The 15,424-nt window shown below is 44.5% G+C and overlaps 1 protein-coding gene across 10 annotated transcripts in view; it reads right to left on the bottom strand.

Moving 5' to 3' along the window:
• Nucleotides 1-15,194, bottom strand: part of LOC148019603 (protein NRT1/ PTR FAMILY 8.3-like) — a 124,395-nt gene extending 109,201 nt beyond the window's left edge. For 6 of the 10 annotated variants that reach the window (XM_087699700.1, XM_087699697.1, XM_087699701.1 and 3 more), the window contains exons 1-6: nt 15,040-15,194; nt 14,758-14,938; nt 13,950-14,173; nt 13,065-13,216; nt 11,725-12,045; nt 10,635-11,146 (exon numbers count right to left, since the gene is read on the bottom strand). In XM_087699700.1, the coding sequence (XP_087555826.1) occupies nt 10,635-11,146; nt 11,725-12,045; nt 13,065-13,216; nt 13,950-14,173; nt 14,758-14,938; nt 15,040-15,045 (1,396 nt within the window). In that variant the 5' untranslated portion in view covers nt 15,046-15,194. Of the gene's footprint in view, nt 1-10,577; nt 11,147-11,724; nt 12,046-13,064; nt 13,217-13,949; nt 14,174-14,757; nt 14,939-15,039 lie in introns of all 10 variants that reach the window. The other 4 variants (XM_087699691.1, XM_087699692.1, XM_087699693.1 and 1 more) reach the window with 4 other exon arrangements.
• Nucleotides 15,195-15,424: the final 230 nt, after the last annotated feature.

The raw sequence follows: 15,424 nt of genomic DNA, 5'->3' as shown, positions 1-15,424 counted from the left end.
TCCTTTACGAGCTTCATCAGCCCTTTCAATTCTCAATCCATATGTGGCTGCATCTATGGTCACAAATGTTGTCCTTGCTACCATCTCTTCTAATCTCCTCTGCATATCACCATTTCCAAGATTTGGCTCTATTGGAAGTCTAGTTTCTGTTGCATGTATTTTGCCATCTTTCCAAAAGACTAACCTTTTCGCTTCCGCTTCATGGTAGGCCGTATAGTCTCGTTTTTCATGCTGTAAATTGTCGTACCAGATGCATCTCCTCTTATCCCTTCTCTATACGGCCTTTGGGCTGTTGCGCGACCCTTCTCTTCTACCTTAATATCCATCTTTTCGACCTTTGCATTGATTTCTGTCAAATTCAACCTCAAATCACGCATACCTTTGATTAATTCATCCACAGCATCACCTTTAAGAGCCCGTCCAACAAGTATAACCAATTGTTCAGCCATAGACACAGGCCCCTTAGCTGTAATTTCAGCCCCCTTCTAAGCACTGGCAGGTGTAGTACCTATACCCCATCTTAATTTCATTCTCTCTCTCTTTACCAACATATGCACTGCCTCGGTTACATTAGCCCAATCTGATTTCAGCCCCGTTTCAGAAGAGGGATCTTCTAAACATTCAGTTAGCTTTCCCTGTAAAACAAGGTCTACAACCTTCAAAAACAAATCAATTTTTTGACTCTCTAATGATTGCTACTCATTGGCATCCAACTGCGTATACCGACTTTCAAATTCACGAAGCAAAGCTGTAGTAGCCAACCCTTTATTGGGCTTTTCAATACAATTTGTAAACGTCTTTTTAGTTACCAAGCCGGCATCTTCCAAAAAAAACTCCTCTCAAAGCTTTCTTAAAAGCTGTCCAATCAGCATCTCTTCTATGTAGCTCATTAATCCGATCATGTAATGCATGCATGGCCAAACAAGAGAAATACCAACTTCATGCATATTGTGGTACCCCATGAAACAATATATTTTCTTCATACATCCAGATGAAGGCCAAAACATTTTGACCCTTCAACTCTATCAATTCCTGTCCTACTACCTGCAATGCATTCACAACTAAGGAATCAATTCTTTCTACTTCCTCCCGAGTTTGCATCTGCTGTTGTAACAACTACTGTTGTTGTTGCTATTGCAACAAAGCAATCATCTGTTGTAAAGCATCACCACCACTTGAACCTGCAGAATCCCCTATCTTTACACACCCGCTGCCAATTTTCACGTTGGGTTCACCACTGTTGACAGCATTTGGGATCGAAAGTCTACCACAAGGGTAAGAGACAATAGGGTGAAGGGAGATTCAGGGAGAGAAGTAGACGAAAGAGAAGGGGTTTAAAGAAATAGAAGATATAGAAGAAAATTGATAGAGGTGAATCCAGTCAATTTATTTCAGCATCCTGTCATTCATGGAAGACAACAGCTCATAATCATAGCTCATAACCAAATACATCCAAACAAGGGGGATTCGAAGCCCAAGACATACTGAGACAATAGCCTAGCTCATACACAAATACATAACATAACCCATAAACATAATCCATGATCCATGCTCCTGTCATCCATTGACTGTTATAGGTATCCACATCAAAAGTACATGTAGCTTCAATCTAATAGAGGTAGAAGCCTTTGCAATTAGGACATAAATCAATTACTTCTGACAAATCCCTATCAAAGCCAATGAAGTACTTTAGCCCTATCAATAACCTGTCAATAACAAAGTATTCCAGCCCTCAATCAAGGCTTTAAAATGCATACAAATCCAATCATAAGCTCCTCTAATGAATGTCCAAGGTTGCCCTGCTGTTAAGGGACTGTATCCAATACATACATGCATTTAGATCACTTGCAAGTTCCTCCAAATTGAGTGGACTGTGGGCTTCCCTATTTATGACAGTTTTGATCAGTCCAAAACAGTCCATAGACCAAGAAAAATCACTCCTTTGGCTGCCCCAATGTGTACACTAGATCCCGAGTGCAAGATTCAAGCTTTGGGCAAAAGCCCTGTGCATGAAGATGAAACAAGAAGAAACCTTGCTCGTCATGGATTCCCTATTCTTTCCTGTTCAAGACAGCACCATAGCTCTCCTCCTCTCTCCCCAAAATGCCTACAACAGATACACCTTTTTTTCCCTTCCTTCCTCTTGCCCGTTTTTTAGTGGAACTTTCAGTTGCATGCCTTGGAGGCTCCTCCTATGGTCTAGCACTCTCCCTGCAGGCCACGCCCGCAAATTTTGGTGCAAATCATGCTAAAGGCCCTGTTCACTCCCACACAACTCAAAGTTATCAAACAAACACACTTCAATTACCTAAGTCACTACCAGGTCTTATTCCATGTCCCGTGCTCAACCCTAGTTGACTTGTTGAACTTAGTAACTTCCAAGCAAAAATGAACTTAAGGAGTCATTGCATTCTATCCTGTGACCTACCCTGTAGCTCTTGTAGACCAAGTATGCAGTCCTTCATGATCCACAGCATCTCCATTTTTCACACTGTAAACATAAAATCCCATGACAACGAAGTATGTGGGAAGGATCCTTCTTGACAAAATCCTCACTGCTCTTGCATTTCCACGGTACCTTACCTATTGGGCTAGCCATAAACTTGGTAATGTTACCCTCTAATGCCACCTTAGAGGTAGGCCAAACAGACCTTAGCCTGCCCATTATGCCTACAAAAAAGCCTCTTTCAGCGCTAGAGAGGACAAACTTCTCTACCACATTAGCAATGCTCATGAATTCCGTTCTACCTGGATCCCATAGATCCTCACATTTGTTCGTACCTCTATTGGCAAGTTGCTGGGAGAGCTGGGGCCCTTGGAGAGGTCTGTGTGGAGGATCAAATGCCTCCTTGAATGTCCAGATTACTTGCTTAAGAGAAGAGTCACCCCTTCGATCTTGTGCCCTTATCCAACTGGCTGTACTGAGCACCTCTTACTAGGCATGTGCTAAACCTTGTGCAACCTATGAGACTGTGAAATGGTTACCTTCTTTCTCGCTAGCAGGGTGTTAGTCCAGGAAAGGTTGGGGAGCCCAAGGTTCTTGCTTCTATTTAGTGCTAGCCAGTGCTTGATGAGGAGCACCCATGGTTGACTCCCTTCCATTCTCTTGGAGAGACTGAACAGAAGGGATCACGCTTTAAGAGCTAAGTTTGGAATGCCGAGCCCACCTTCAGATTCTCTAGCTGTGATCAAAGGCTAAGCAATAGCTCTCCAATCACGTTGACGAGTCTCCTTATCCCACAAGGCTACAGAGAAAAGTCTCTCAATTCTCATCCATGTAGCTTTGCCAAAATGGAGGACCATGGCTAGAAAGATGATTGCGGACGTCAGCATTGTCTTAATCACCAATAGCTTCCCAAGAAAGGAGACTTGCTTTCCTCTCCATGCCTCAACTTTGGCCTTGACCTTTGATTCCATCCATTCCGCCCTGTGTTTCATGGTTAGGCATACCCCTAAAGGGCAGCCTAGATATCTAAAAACTTGCCCATGCTTGATCAGCTTGAAGCCTAGGTTCAGCAGCCAAGGGGGGGATTCATTGTAGCCAACATACACCAGTTCAGTCTTTGTTTGACTAATAAGAGAGCTTGACAGTTCTAAAAACCTGTCATATACCTATAGCAGCGCACTGACTGACTGTTGCTCTGTCTTCACTATATTTGAATTATTGTCAGCGAAAAATTGTGCAACAAAGTGCTTGCCACCAGGGATTAAAAGAGCATTGATTGTGCCCTGCTAGACCTTCAGCTCTAGGTTCCTCAACAGTGGGTCCATATAATGACAACGAATAGCAGCAGGGCAATTGGGCATCCCTGTCTAATAGACCTCTTGATGTCGAAAGGGGGAGACAAAATTCCATTGACATGTACAACAGCAAAGGCGTTGGTGAATAAGGCACCCACCATTTACAGGAACATCTTCCCAAAGCCCATAGCTTTAAGGACCTCCAAGATAAATCACCATCCTATCCAATCATATGCTTTGTCATAATCCATATTAATAAGTACAAAGTCAGACCCCAAGCTTAATGCATGATCGATTGACAGGATCAAGTTTAGAATCGCATCATGGATCCGTCGACCTTGAACAAATCCATGTTGTTGTGGGTGAAGTATCCTACCAAGTATAAACTTAATCTTGTATGCCACTACTTTGGCATAGATCTTATAGCCTATGTAAAATATTACACGACGCAGCGAACAGAATCTGAGAAAGAGATAGAGAGTACACAGCAGATAAGAGGAGAATCAGTAAATTCTTTAACTCCAAACAACTGATACAAAGATGGCTCTGTCCACCCGTGCGCTTTCACTATGTGAAGCTTAGATGGCAATCTAGACAGAAGATAGGTAAAGAGCTTAAGGCTAGCTGGAACAACAACTCTGACTGGGTGAAAGATGAGTGAATGATGGTTGCGAAGGGGTTTAGCTTTTATAGCCCGCGAAGGTCGTTAGGTCGGCGTGCTGACCGACCTACCATATGAGCCTCCACTAGTCGGCCAAGGAATATTCCAGGGAATATTCCCTTTACCATCGGGCCGGGGGCGCTGCCCCCGGACCCCCGCCAGGGGGGCCGCTGGCCCCCCTGGGACCCCCCACCCAGGGGCCGCTTCCGCGGCCCCCGGACCCCACAATAGGGGCCCCTTTTAACTCCCTTACCACGCAACTCAATGCAATGTGCCTCGAGTTGCTACCAGCTTAACCACTCCGTCTAACCCAAAGATTAGACCCACAACAGTCACCTTTTTGCCATCCAGTCACATAGACCTCATCTGATATACAAGTCAGGACTCAACCAATGTCCGGGCTCACATTTGGCTTCTCCTCATAATGGGGGCCTTACAACTTTGAGCACCATGGATCATTGGTAGCACCTAATGAGGGTGGGGCATTGATCATATCTAACAGCCTACTCCCAACATCGTGAGCGGCCTCTAGCTACCAAGTAATCCTGCATCTAAAAGCTTAGTAATCTCAGCTTTCACCAGTTCTGCATACACATGATTTATTATTTGTTGATGTTGACATACAAGTTTTGTGCCTGGTTCCAAATCAATATAATGTTGACAAAGTTTAGCTTTAACACCCTTAAGGTCCTTATATGACCAAGCAAATCCTCCAACCTACCCTCACAATACTTCTTCAAACTTTCACAATCATGGGGTTCCAATTGAGCCCTTAGGTTTAAGTATTTTCCTTCCACTGTCTCTATTTTACGTATTTCCACTTCAAGCTCTTCAACATCGTTTGACCCTGTCAACTGATTTTGGGACCAGCTTAATTAAGACCGGTTCATGGATGCTGGGATCTTCCCCTCCTTTCTAATCTTGTTCATCAAACTGCAGAGATCTGAGGCACATACACTCCACAGTGATTGAATCACTTCCACCGGAATGCCATCGATTCCTGGTGACTTCCCCCTAGCCATTTTGTCAACCACAAAATTCAGCTCTTCTTCAAAGAAAGGGTAACCCAGCATAGCAGCCTCCCCCTGAGAGACCAAGTCCCTACTCGATTGTAGGAATGCTGCCAGCTTAGCATCATAATCGTGAGGCACATCAACCTCCGAGCCTGCAGGCTACAGGCTACAATAGAGGAAAGGTGTAGTGAAAGCTTGGGCAATCTCTGTACTATCCTTTAAGATCTTTCCATTGCCTTTGTCAATCATGGTGATCAGCTCCCTTTGCTTCTTAATTTTAAGTGCTCTAAAGCATGCTATTGGATCTTGGCTGCCTCTATCTTATGCTTCTATAGGGTTTCTAGGAATCCTTCCACCTCCCTTAACATACATTGTAAGATAGGGTCATCTGGCTGCACGCGCAGTGAGCGCAGTATGCATTCTCTTGCATGACTGCCACCTTCCCATCTTTTCCCATCTCACTGCATCCTGTTTTCTGCCATGCTACTTGGCAAGGTCAGTGATGATTCTCATATTCCGTGCCCAGTTTTGTGCAGGACTCTTCGCAGCAATCCTATTCTCAACCCATGCAGCCTTGAGCTGCTCACAAAATGCTTCTTTCTGCAAGAAAGAGGTGTTAAACTTGAATAATGGTGGGCCCTCCCCATCCTATTGCACAGTGGCTAGCCTGAGAGTACAGAGAAGGGGTGTGTGGTCAGAGAGAGCATATTCAGAGAGCATCCTGAGTCAGACATCTAACATTGCCCACCACCCACCATGATTGAGGTAAATCGTGTCAAGCCTTGCGGCCCGCCAGTGACCTCCCATTTGTTTGTTGTGCCACATAAAAGGGGGCGGGGGGAGGGGGGGGCGCTGTCCCTACTGAAGATTGTGGCCACGTCAACTAATTCTTGCTCTACCTCCAGGTCATTCTAGTTTTCTCTTTCTTGCACCATCATCGTGCCCTTGCCATGGGACCGAACCTCTTCCTGCAAGGCCATATTCCAATCACCTAACATTGCATTCTCATCTCCACCAATACCAGCCAAGCACTTCCATAGGGCAGCCCTCTCAGCAGAGGCATTAGGGCCATAAATGGAAACCAGCAAGAGTTTATTCCCCCCTGATCCGACCGTTACAGCAAGCATGCTTCCATCACCTCCTGCAAGGACTACCTTGGGCATTAGAGTCTCCTTGATGATCACTAAGGTACCTCTTCGACCCTGCTTGCAATAATCTCCCAACAAATGATACCCCTTGTAGATAAGTTTTCTTGCCTCATCCACCCCCAACTTGACCTCTTGCAAATCTGTTTTAGCATATGTCTAACAGCATCCTTTTTGGCAGCACTCCCCATGCCTCTGATGTTCCAAGTAATTGATGTGAATCTCTACATTGGGTTATTCATACATGATGATTTCGGTATCCTCATTCTCTTCTTCTTCATCCAGGATGGCGAAGATGTTTCTGTCCACCAGCAGTTTGCGCACAAGCTGCTTGAGAGATGGTTTTTTCCTCTTAGCCTTCCCATCTTTATGCTTTTGAAGTACAGGGTTCTCCTTCCCATCCATAGCTCCCTTACTCGACTTCTTGCATGTCTCATCTTGCTGGTTGCTGCTCAGCTCTTCTCTTTTCTCCTTCCCTTTGCCCTTAATGTCTTCAATCTGACTAGGCTGCTTCTTCTCCCCCACCTCAGCACTAGTACCTTAATCAGTCTTTGACTGCTGTTGCTTCCCATATTCTTGGGTTGCTCACTTGTGGCAGTACTCTCCTTCTTGGGACACTCTTAGGCATTGTGTCCAGCTTCCCTGCAAAAGAAAACAAGTATCAGGAAAGGAGCCAAACCATACATCCACCGCCAGGTCCATGCTGTTCGGGTCAATGAGCTCAAGAAATTCTAGTATTTGCTTCATCCGATCCCACAGAATGCAAGCACGCTTATCGACCTTGATAGCACCACTCGCCACTACCACTGACGGAACGTACAAGGTCTTGCCAAGAGCCTCTGCCGGTACTGCCACCTCTCCATCAAGCCATGCAAGAAGGGAAGCTAACCCACACAGGACATTCAGTCTGCATCACTTTTTCAGGGTTGAAGTTGGTTTGCCAAGGCATAGTGTAGACGATGTTGCCTTTATACCCAACTGAAGAGCCAAGTACAAGATCTCGTTCAGCCTTTGAAGCAACCAAGGCAAAAACCCCTTCCCCACAAACCTGTACTGCACCAGACATGCTTTGGTGCCATAGGTGGCATAGAACCATCTGGCATACTCCTCTTCCATGGGGGGTTTACCCACGAAGAACACGTAGATGCTACAAAGGGCATATTCAGCATACCTCTGCCTGATACAAGGCAAGGAGAAGGCCACAGGTACTCGTAGAATGCGCTTCGACCCATCAAGGGCAGCCTTCTTCTTGGCGTTGAATCCTCTCGAAGTCTCCGTTCAAGCTCAACTGTGTCCTCACCAAGAGAAGCAACCACAACAGCGCAGTCCATCTCCATGGAATCATTAGACTTCTATTGCTTCCGAGATCCCCCCTCCTCAGCGTGTCCATCCGAGGGGTGTTTAGCTCCTTGCATTCATGCAGGCGAGCTGCTTGGACGATTTTGCGCAGTTCAACAAGCTCTTTCTTTCTTTGTCATTTTTCTCTCACCTCAAAGTTAGGATTCTGCTCTTACATTGAGTGAGCTTGCTAAGAATGTTGCCATGCCTATTCTGCAAGAAGAGGCCTTACTTTTTGAAAGGCCCTTCTTATTTGAGGATATCAAGATGGTCATGGCCATGATGAAGCATGGAAAGCCACCCACCCTAATGGCCTCTTGGTAGAGGCTTGTCAGCACCTAATTTATGGCCTTTGAGGATCTTGTGGATATGGTGAATCGGACAAGGGAGTCTAGCTATCTATTGGAGGAATTTGATAAGGGACTAATCAAGTTGACACCAAAGTTTATGATCAGGAATAAGCCTTTCCACCACTGAGGCCTCTAATAATGCTCAACTTCATATTCAAAGTCCTTGCCAAGGCCCTCTCTCAGAGGCAAGCATCTCTTGGCCAAGATTATCCACCCTAGGCACCATGGATTTGCCTACAAAAGGGACATAAATGATATTGTGACCAATTTGATATTTAAAATGGACCATGCCTTGAGCATGCAAGTTGAGGTCAACATGGACCTGGACAAAGCATATGACAATGCTAGTTGGGCCTTATCATGGGGTGTTGGACGCTCTCAAGTTTGAGCCACCTGTCTATTGGGATAGTAGGGGCATTGTTTAGAGTGTTTCAGCTCCTATTAATATCGATAGTTTTACTTATAACTCCTTTGTCTTAAGGAGATCCATCGAGTAGGGATGCCTACTAGCCCCTCTCTCCTATTCACCCTCATCACGGATCCCCTACCAAGGAAGATCGACAAGATGGTGCAAGCTGGCGTAATCAGAGGTCTACCAAAGCCCGAAGGGGGGATTTTACCACCCAATGCCTCATGGATGACAATGCTAGCATTGTGACAAGAGAGAAGCTATCAGTGGATGATTTGTTCGAGGTCTATGAAGCCTTTGCACCCCTCTCAACATCCAAGATGAACCAGTGAAAAACCAAGCTTATCTTGCAAGGTTGGAGGGAGCCCTGACAATGGCTACTAGACTATGGCTTCATGCTTGTCAAGCTGGGAGAAATGATAAGATATCTTGGGTGCCCCATAAGTGTTGGGATCTCCATGTACCTGAGGTTCAAATGGTTCTATGATAAGCTACAAGGCAAGTTGGCAAAGTGATTTTACACTCCACTGATACCTCAATCAACAAAATCTGCACAAATGCTGGCCAAAGTCGTGTGTGAAATATTGAGAGAGACCTCCGGGATTGGTGCCTAAGATAGATAGGAAAACATGCCACTTCTATTCAATATATGGTTGAGCCCTCATGCATATGATCCTCCTTTGGCCCCAATCTTGGGGGACAAGAAGCTAGCTAAGTCATCGCAACTTAGAGAAACCATGAAGTGGCGGACTATGATTGGATAGAACTCTAGTACAACTTAATCGATAAAGAGGAATGGTTGATGAGAGTGATCCAGAGATGAAAGGCGAAGAGGCCTACTTCAAGTTCCATCAGGGATCTAAACCTGCTCAAATCCTTGGCAACATCGGGTGGCAAAATATTGTGGGCATGCAGGAAACAAAGGCAGGCACATTGTTAGATCCTTAAGCAAAATATTCTTGCAGGTGTGTCCGACTATGTGGAAGAAGGAGTTCCCCTCTCAAACCTGTCAACCTGAAAAAGGCACCTAGAAAGTGTTTGGGATACAATCCCTTCCAATTGTCTAAATGTGACTCGAGATGGTTAAAAGACTGCAAACCTGCAGGATGACTTTTGGAATGAAAACGGCTTATTTGATGATAGAGGGAGAGTAGTTGGGGAGAACTGAAAACTCATCAATGCTTTGCATGGTGTGACACTAAAGTTCCTCCGAAGGACGAATGCTATTGTTTTTGGTAAAGAAGGTAGGAGGATGCTCATGGAGGACATAGCTGGAGCCTTTCTAGAATGCCTATGGCAGCTCTTAGGAAACTTAGAGTAAGGACATACCTAGGTCTATTGACCTAGGCGAGTCCATGAAGCCCAAGGAAACTGAGAGGCCCACCGGATCAGCCCTTTTCTCGCGATTTCACCCAATGGATGTAGTCCCTCCACTTTTAGAGGGAAGTGAAGCAGACGTGGTTAGAAATAATTGGAATTTGCAACGTCTCCTCCTCTAGCAAAGCACCGTTTTTTCTCTCTCCTCACTGTCGTCGTGATCAAAGCTTTTTTAGTGTGACCTTGGCACTTAACTGCGGTTGCCAGCCCCATTCAAATCATGGGGCACAGCTCTTAAGCCCTAAAACTTGGATATGCAAGCTTTTTTTCATAAGAAGTTATTTTTGGCTGGGTTGAGAAGGAGGCGGCAGCACTGCAAACCGTGACCAAACTTCCGCCTCCTTTGTGTGATCAGTGAAGCCGAAGGCACAGCCGCAGCCGCCAGGCTGAACCCAGCCTGTATGTCCTTGGAGTCTAGGCCATTGCTTGTTCCATTTCAATAATGTTGTAAATAATTTCCTCACTTATTACTGCAATATCAACCGCATCATTTCTAAGAAAACTACTTTAGTTTTGAAAAAAAGAGAGAATAAGTGATCTTACGGACACCATTGACGCTTGAAAGCAATTCTCGTGCGGCAAAAGGGGAAGCCATGTTACCTGAGTAGATGAGGTTGCTAGCCACACCGAGGAGGAAATTCTGAGGCACAAGCCAAAGGATGGAGATGGCCCAACCGGCATGGGCGGCGTGCAGGCGGTAGGCTTCGACCACGGCGGCGACGGCCATGGTGCCCATGCTCACCACCATGGCCACGCCCTGGACGCGGAGGGAGGTGGGCCCAGGACGCTTGCCTGGCAGACACGTGGCGCGCTGCCAAAGGGTCGTGTGGGCCAACCCCGTGAGGATGGATCCCGCGATGGAGAAGACGTGCATCGACGCAGGCGCTATGCTGAGCCACGTGGCGACCTCCGTGTGGGTGAGCGCGGCCTGCTCCTCGAAGAGCGTGTTGATTTGAGCTGTCATGGATGCCACGCAGGTCGACGCCAGGCCCACCGGGATGACACGTAACAGGCCCTTCACCTCCTCCACTTGCGTCACCGTGCACAGCGCCCAGGGAGCGCTGGCTTGGCTGCTCTCACCTGCTCTTAACGTTGCAGCTTTGTCTAGGCACCTGCCCACGCAAAATTAAAACTAAATTCAATTCAACAACCTCTCGCAAAAATTGGGGAAAACGTAGCCTTAGAGAGACGTAACAACACATTAAATGAAAAATAAAAATGTAAAAAGAGATTATTGAATACCTTTCTTACTAGAGTTTGGGCTGAAACATATCTAGGTTGAGAAATACAAGAGACTTTTGTAATATCACGTTTACTTAGGGGTGAAGCACACATGTTGTCACGAAAAGAAGAGGGCATCTCTCTCTCTCTCTCTCTCTCTCTCTCTCTCTCTCTCTCTCTCCATTGAATATGTGATACATGGAGTTGAACTCCCACTAAACCATCAAAATTTTCTCTCATGCAAGATGAGATGAGACCATATTAATATGCATTCTTACTATTGCATAAAAAGACAAAGGAAGGTCCATAAATATATTTCACGATGATTCTAAGCACCTTAACTATCAAGCATTCCTAGATCCGGTGTGAAGCACCGGCTTGGAGTGCCTAGTAGTTATTTATACAATTGCATGAGAGTTGAAGGGAGAGAAAATGTGATAAGTCTTTATGAGGGTTTTAAGAGAAATACCTTAGGGAGGGAGTGTGGGGAAGTTGAGGGCAACGGGGTGAGCAAGTCTCATAGAGGGAGCTTGGGTGGAGGGGTGGGGTGATGTGGCGCCTACGGATGGCAACCACGAACACTTGGACAACACGTGTCAAGGGGTTACTACACGGCTTGGTGCAAAGGCAAAGGCGGGCAACGCCCAAGTGTAAGGCCAACCCCGCAGTTGCCACAGTGGCACACATCCAAAAGCCCCACCCCCATAGTCCTTGGTTGTCCACGTATGTCACTGCCGTTGTCGCAAAGATTTGCCCCACGCTCACCATCATTGCAACCATTGTAAAATACCTAACCACGTCATCACAAACACACACTTACATTTTATGAAAACCAATGTGCCAATTGTAAAATAAAACAAGGCGATAATGTGAATTTATTATATCTCCAATAATTTATCGATGTTACTTTCACGTTATTGAAAATATTAGCAATGTTATTTTGCAAGGGCCTATCAGGAATGTGCATGACCCCCAATCTACCCATAACTTAAATATCATTGACATGAAAGAGGAAAAAAACAAGAGCACACAAGAGGCACACTTCGGACAATTGCTTTCATTCTAGTGCTTTTATTTTTCTTATGTGCTAATTTTGATGGCTAATAAGGAAAAGATGCAGTTCCTTTCAAAAGAAGACAAAACCCAAAAAGTATTAGTTAACATGAGTCATCTTTCGTCCCTTAGATCCCCTTAACTGTGACCATAGCATGCCCTTACAGTCAATGCTAACAAAAAGGGAGAGGAGTTACAAACACACTTCAAAAAGAATGTTCGTGGAAAATGGAAACTAGAAGAATGCAAAAAATGTTGAGAATAAATCTTATCGGTGTGCATGTTCAAACTCTGCTCTCTACCAATTTAGCAAGCAAAAATAGACTTTATTGCAAGGTGACATCCTTGCTTGTGAAAGGAGCACAAAGAAGTTTTAAGCCAAGGATATTCCTTACCCAAAGTCATAGCACACTAAGAAACCTACTATGCCATGTGGCTACACATATCTTATTGTGGCATGCAATCAATTGTTTTAGTCTATAAGCCCCACAAGGAGGTGGAGCTACTTCAATGAAAGGGTTCCAACAAAAACATATATATATATATATATATTGGTGACTAAATGTAAGACAAGAACAAAATGCTTAGGTATCATTTGATGATTTATTGAAAAGTGTCACATTATTACATCATAAGTATGACAATAGTTTCAAAAGGCCCGAAGAGTCTAAATGCTTGATGCATTGGAAAAAGCATTCAAATTGTTGAAAAGAAGTTTCTACTTATCCTATAGAAATCTTGCTTGTCAATACTCACCTAGCCCTATTTGCATGTGTTGCCAATTGGTCTGCCCCCAAGGAAGTCAAATTGGGAAAGGATGATCCTGAGGCAAGTCCCATTAAGTACAGCGAACATAGTAGAAATGTCTCACTTGTTGTTGATGTCGCCAAGCCACATAAGACAAAGCTCTACACACAAGTTTTTAAAAAATGTTTTGCTAATAAGATGTAAAGAGTCATTTTGCCAAATCTAGTGTATGAGTACAATTTTCCACATTTTTAATATGCTTTTTTAGAAAAGATTCACAATCGCCTACCATTAGACATTCATGTACATTAAGACTAAGACCCTCATTTACATTCTTGCTAAGTTCTCACATTCTTGGTTCAACTAATTTTTATAATAGGGGTATACATTTTGAAACTACAAGTTATCCAAGTCAATAGCTTGTGAGTTGACTACCTAGTACCGATGACCCTTGTCTATATGATGTAGTATTCCATGGTAAAGCTAAGTGGAAAATGAAGGAAGTACAAAAATGAGGAGGAACCATTAACTTCTCCCCACCATAAGACTTAAGAAGCCAATGGCCAAGCAAACCCTTATAACTAGAAAGCCATAATGGTGCAATTATCTCGAATGCCAAGCATGGATGCAAAATCGATGTGGTCTACGAATTTTCACTTTACTATTGATACACTAACCATTTTTGAAGGATGGAGATGGACAAGAAGATTGGTAGAGTGGCTTGTACATAGGTGGGACATTTATAACACCATCAAGTACTCTATCATAGGCAATCTCTAAACAAAACCTTACAAGACCTTCAATTTCCTAAAGCCCATTTTATAGCAAGGACACTACCATACATTTCATTTGTTTTCACATTATGAAAGCCAGAAAAACAAGTGGAATACTGACAATGAAAGAAATGATAGAGAAGAGAATCGATCCCCATAATCGTCCTAGATAGGCGTCACTTGAGAAGGCTCCCACCACAGAGAACAAAAAGGAAGATCCCATGAGAGTTGTCACACTATTGGCGGCAGCTGCATTGGTTCGCCCCCACACACTAACCAAATAAAGCACAAGGTTCGCCAAGATTCCATAGAACGCTGAGTACATGAGCCCAAAGGTCCCTGCATCTACAAAGGAGATGAAATTAGAAGCATCAATATGTGCTAACTTTAGAAGCATTATTAATAAGTGCTTATAAATAAAGAGACACGACTTCCAAGAAGCAACAAGTCCCAATTAGGACCATAATAGACCCATGATCCATCCAAGTGGATGAATTGCTGTATGACAGGCTTGCCTACATGTGATTGGCAATATGTCATATCAATAGTTGGAGAAAGTAGCGATAGTTGTGGAGACACTATACATCTAGACTTTAGAGGAAAAGAGAGTGAGCATACGTGATGGACCCGGGGTGAGGGGTTCCGTTCTCTCAAAGAAGGGATGCGCACTTTTGGAAAAAGTGAATAATATGAAAAGGGTCCAAATTCTATGCACCCAAATTATTATTATTATTATTATTATTATCATTGGCAAGGAAAGGGGTGGGTTGGTGGGCAGAGAGGCTGCCAAACTCCTGAGGGAGACAATGATTCCCAAGAGATACTCTCAAAGCTGAAGCAGGAAACAGAGTGAGACACACACACAGGTAGAGATTATGGAGTAAAAATGTATGAGAGAGAGAGAGAGAGAGAGAGAGGAGTATCATTACCCAGAACGCAGAGAGCGCATCTCCAACCTCCCAAATCCTGTCGATGGTCAGCACGGCGACCCATCCAATCCACCATTGGCATACCCTTCCCTCCACCATCACCGTCGTCGTCATCGATCGTCTTCTGCAGCAAAGCATCCCTCAGATCATCGCTCTCACCACCGTCAAGCAAGCCTGTCTTCTGCAAACAAAGATAGAACAAGGATTCGTTCATAATAAATGCGAGGAACGGTATGCGGTAACTAACATCACAATAAGACAAACATTCTTAAGCAATTGGACCTGCATGGCTATGGTTGGCTATGGTGGGGCTTCAGATCGGGCTTCTATCGTCTATGTGCGAGGGAAAAAGGAATATGAACGGTGTGTGTGGGAGAGAGAAAGAAACAAAACCAGCCCATTTAACTACTACTAGATGAAGTCCCGACTCCCCACAGTGGGACAGGCCGCACCTGCTTGTTTGCTCGTGAGGCACCTCATGTGTCCCGTATTATATCATACTAGCATCCCTTCCGCGCGCTATGTTGTGAAGCGAAGCGGGCGCACAATAGCTAATGCTATCACAAAAACATCATATGAGTCACTATCGCATATTAATGCTATCACATGTCAGCTTCACTTCCATACTGCACAGTTACATTGTCACCTTTGAGCGTAAAAAACATCA

Source organism: Lygodium microphyllum, chromosome 19, assembly GCF_053477565.2.
Source record: "Lygodium microphyllum isolate KBCC chromosome 19, Lygodium_microphyllum_v1.1.10, whole genome shotgun sequence".
NCBI classification, from domain to species: Eukaryota; Viridiplantae; Streptophyta; class Polypodiopsida; order Schizaeales; family Lygodiaceae; genus Lygodium; species Lygodium microphyllum.
Note: the sequence above shows the minus strand (reverse complement) of the source record. Positions and strands in the feature narration are given on the sequence as shown.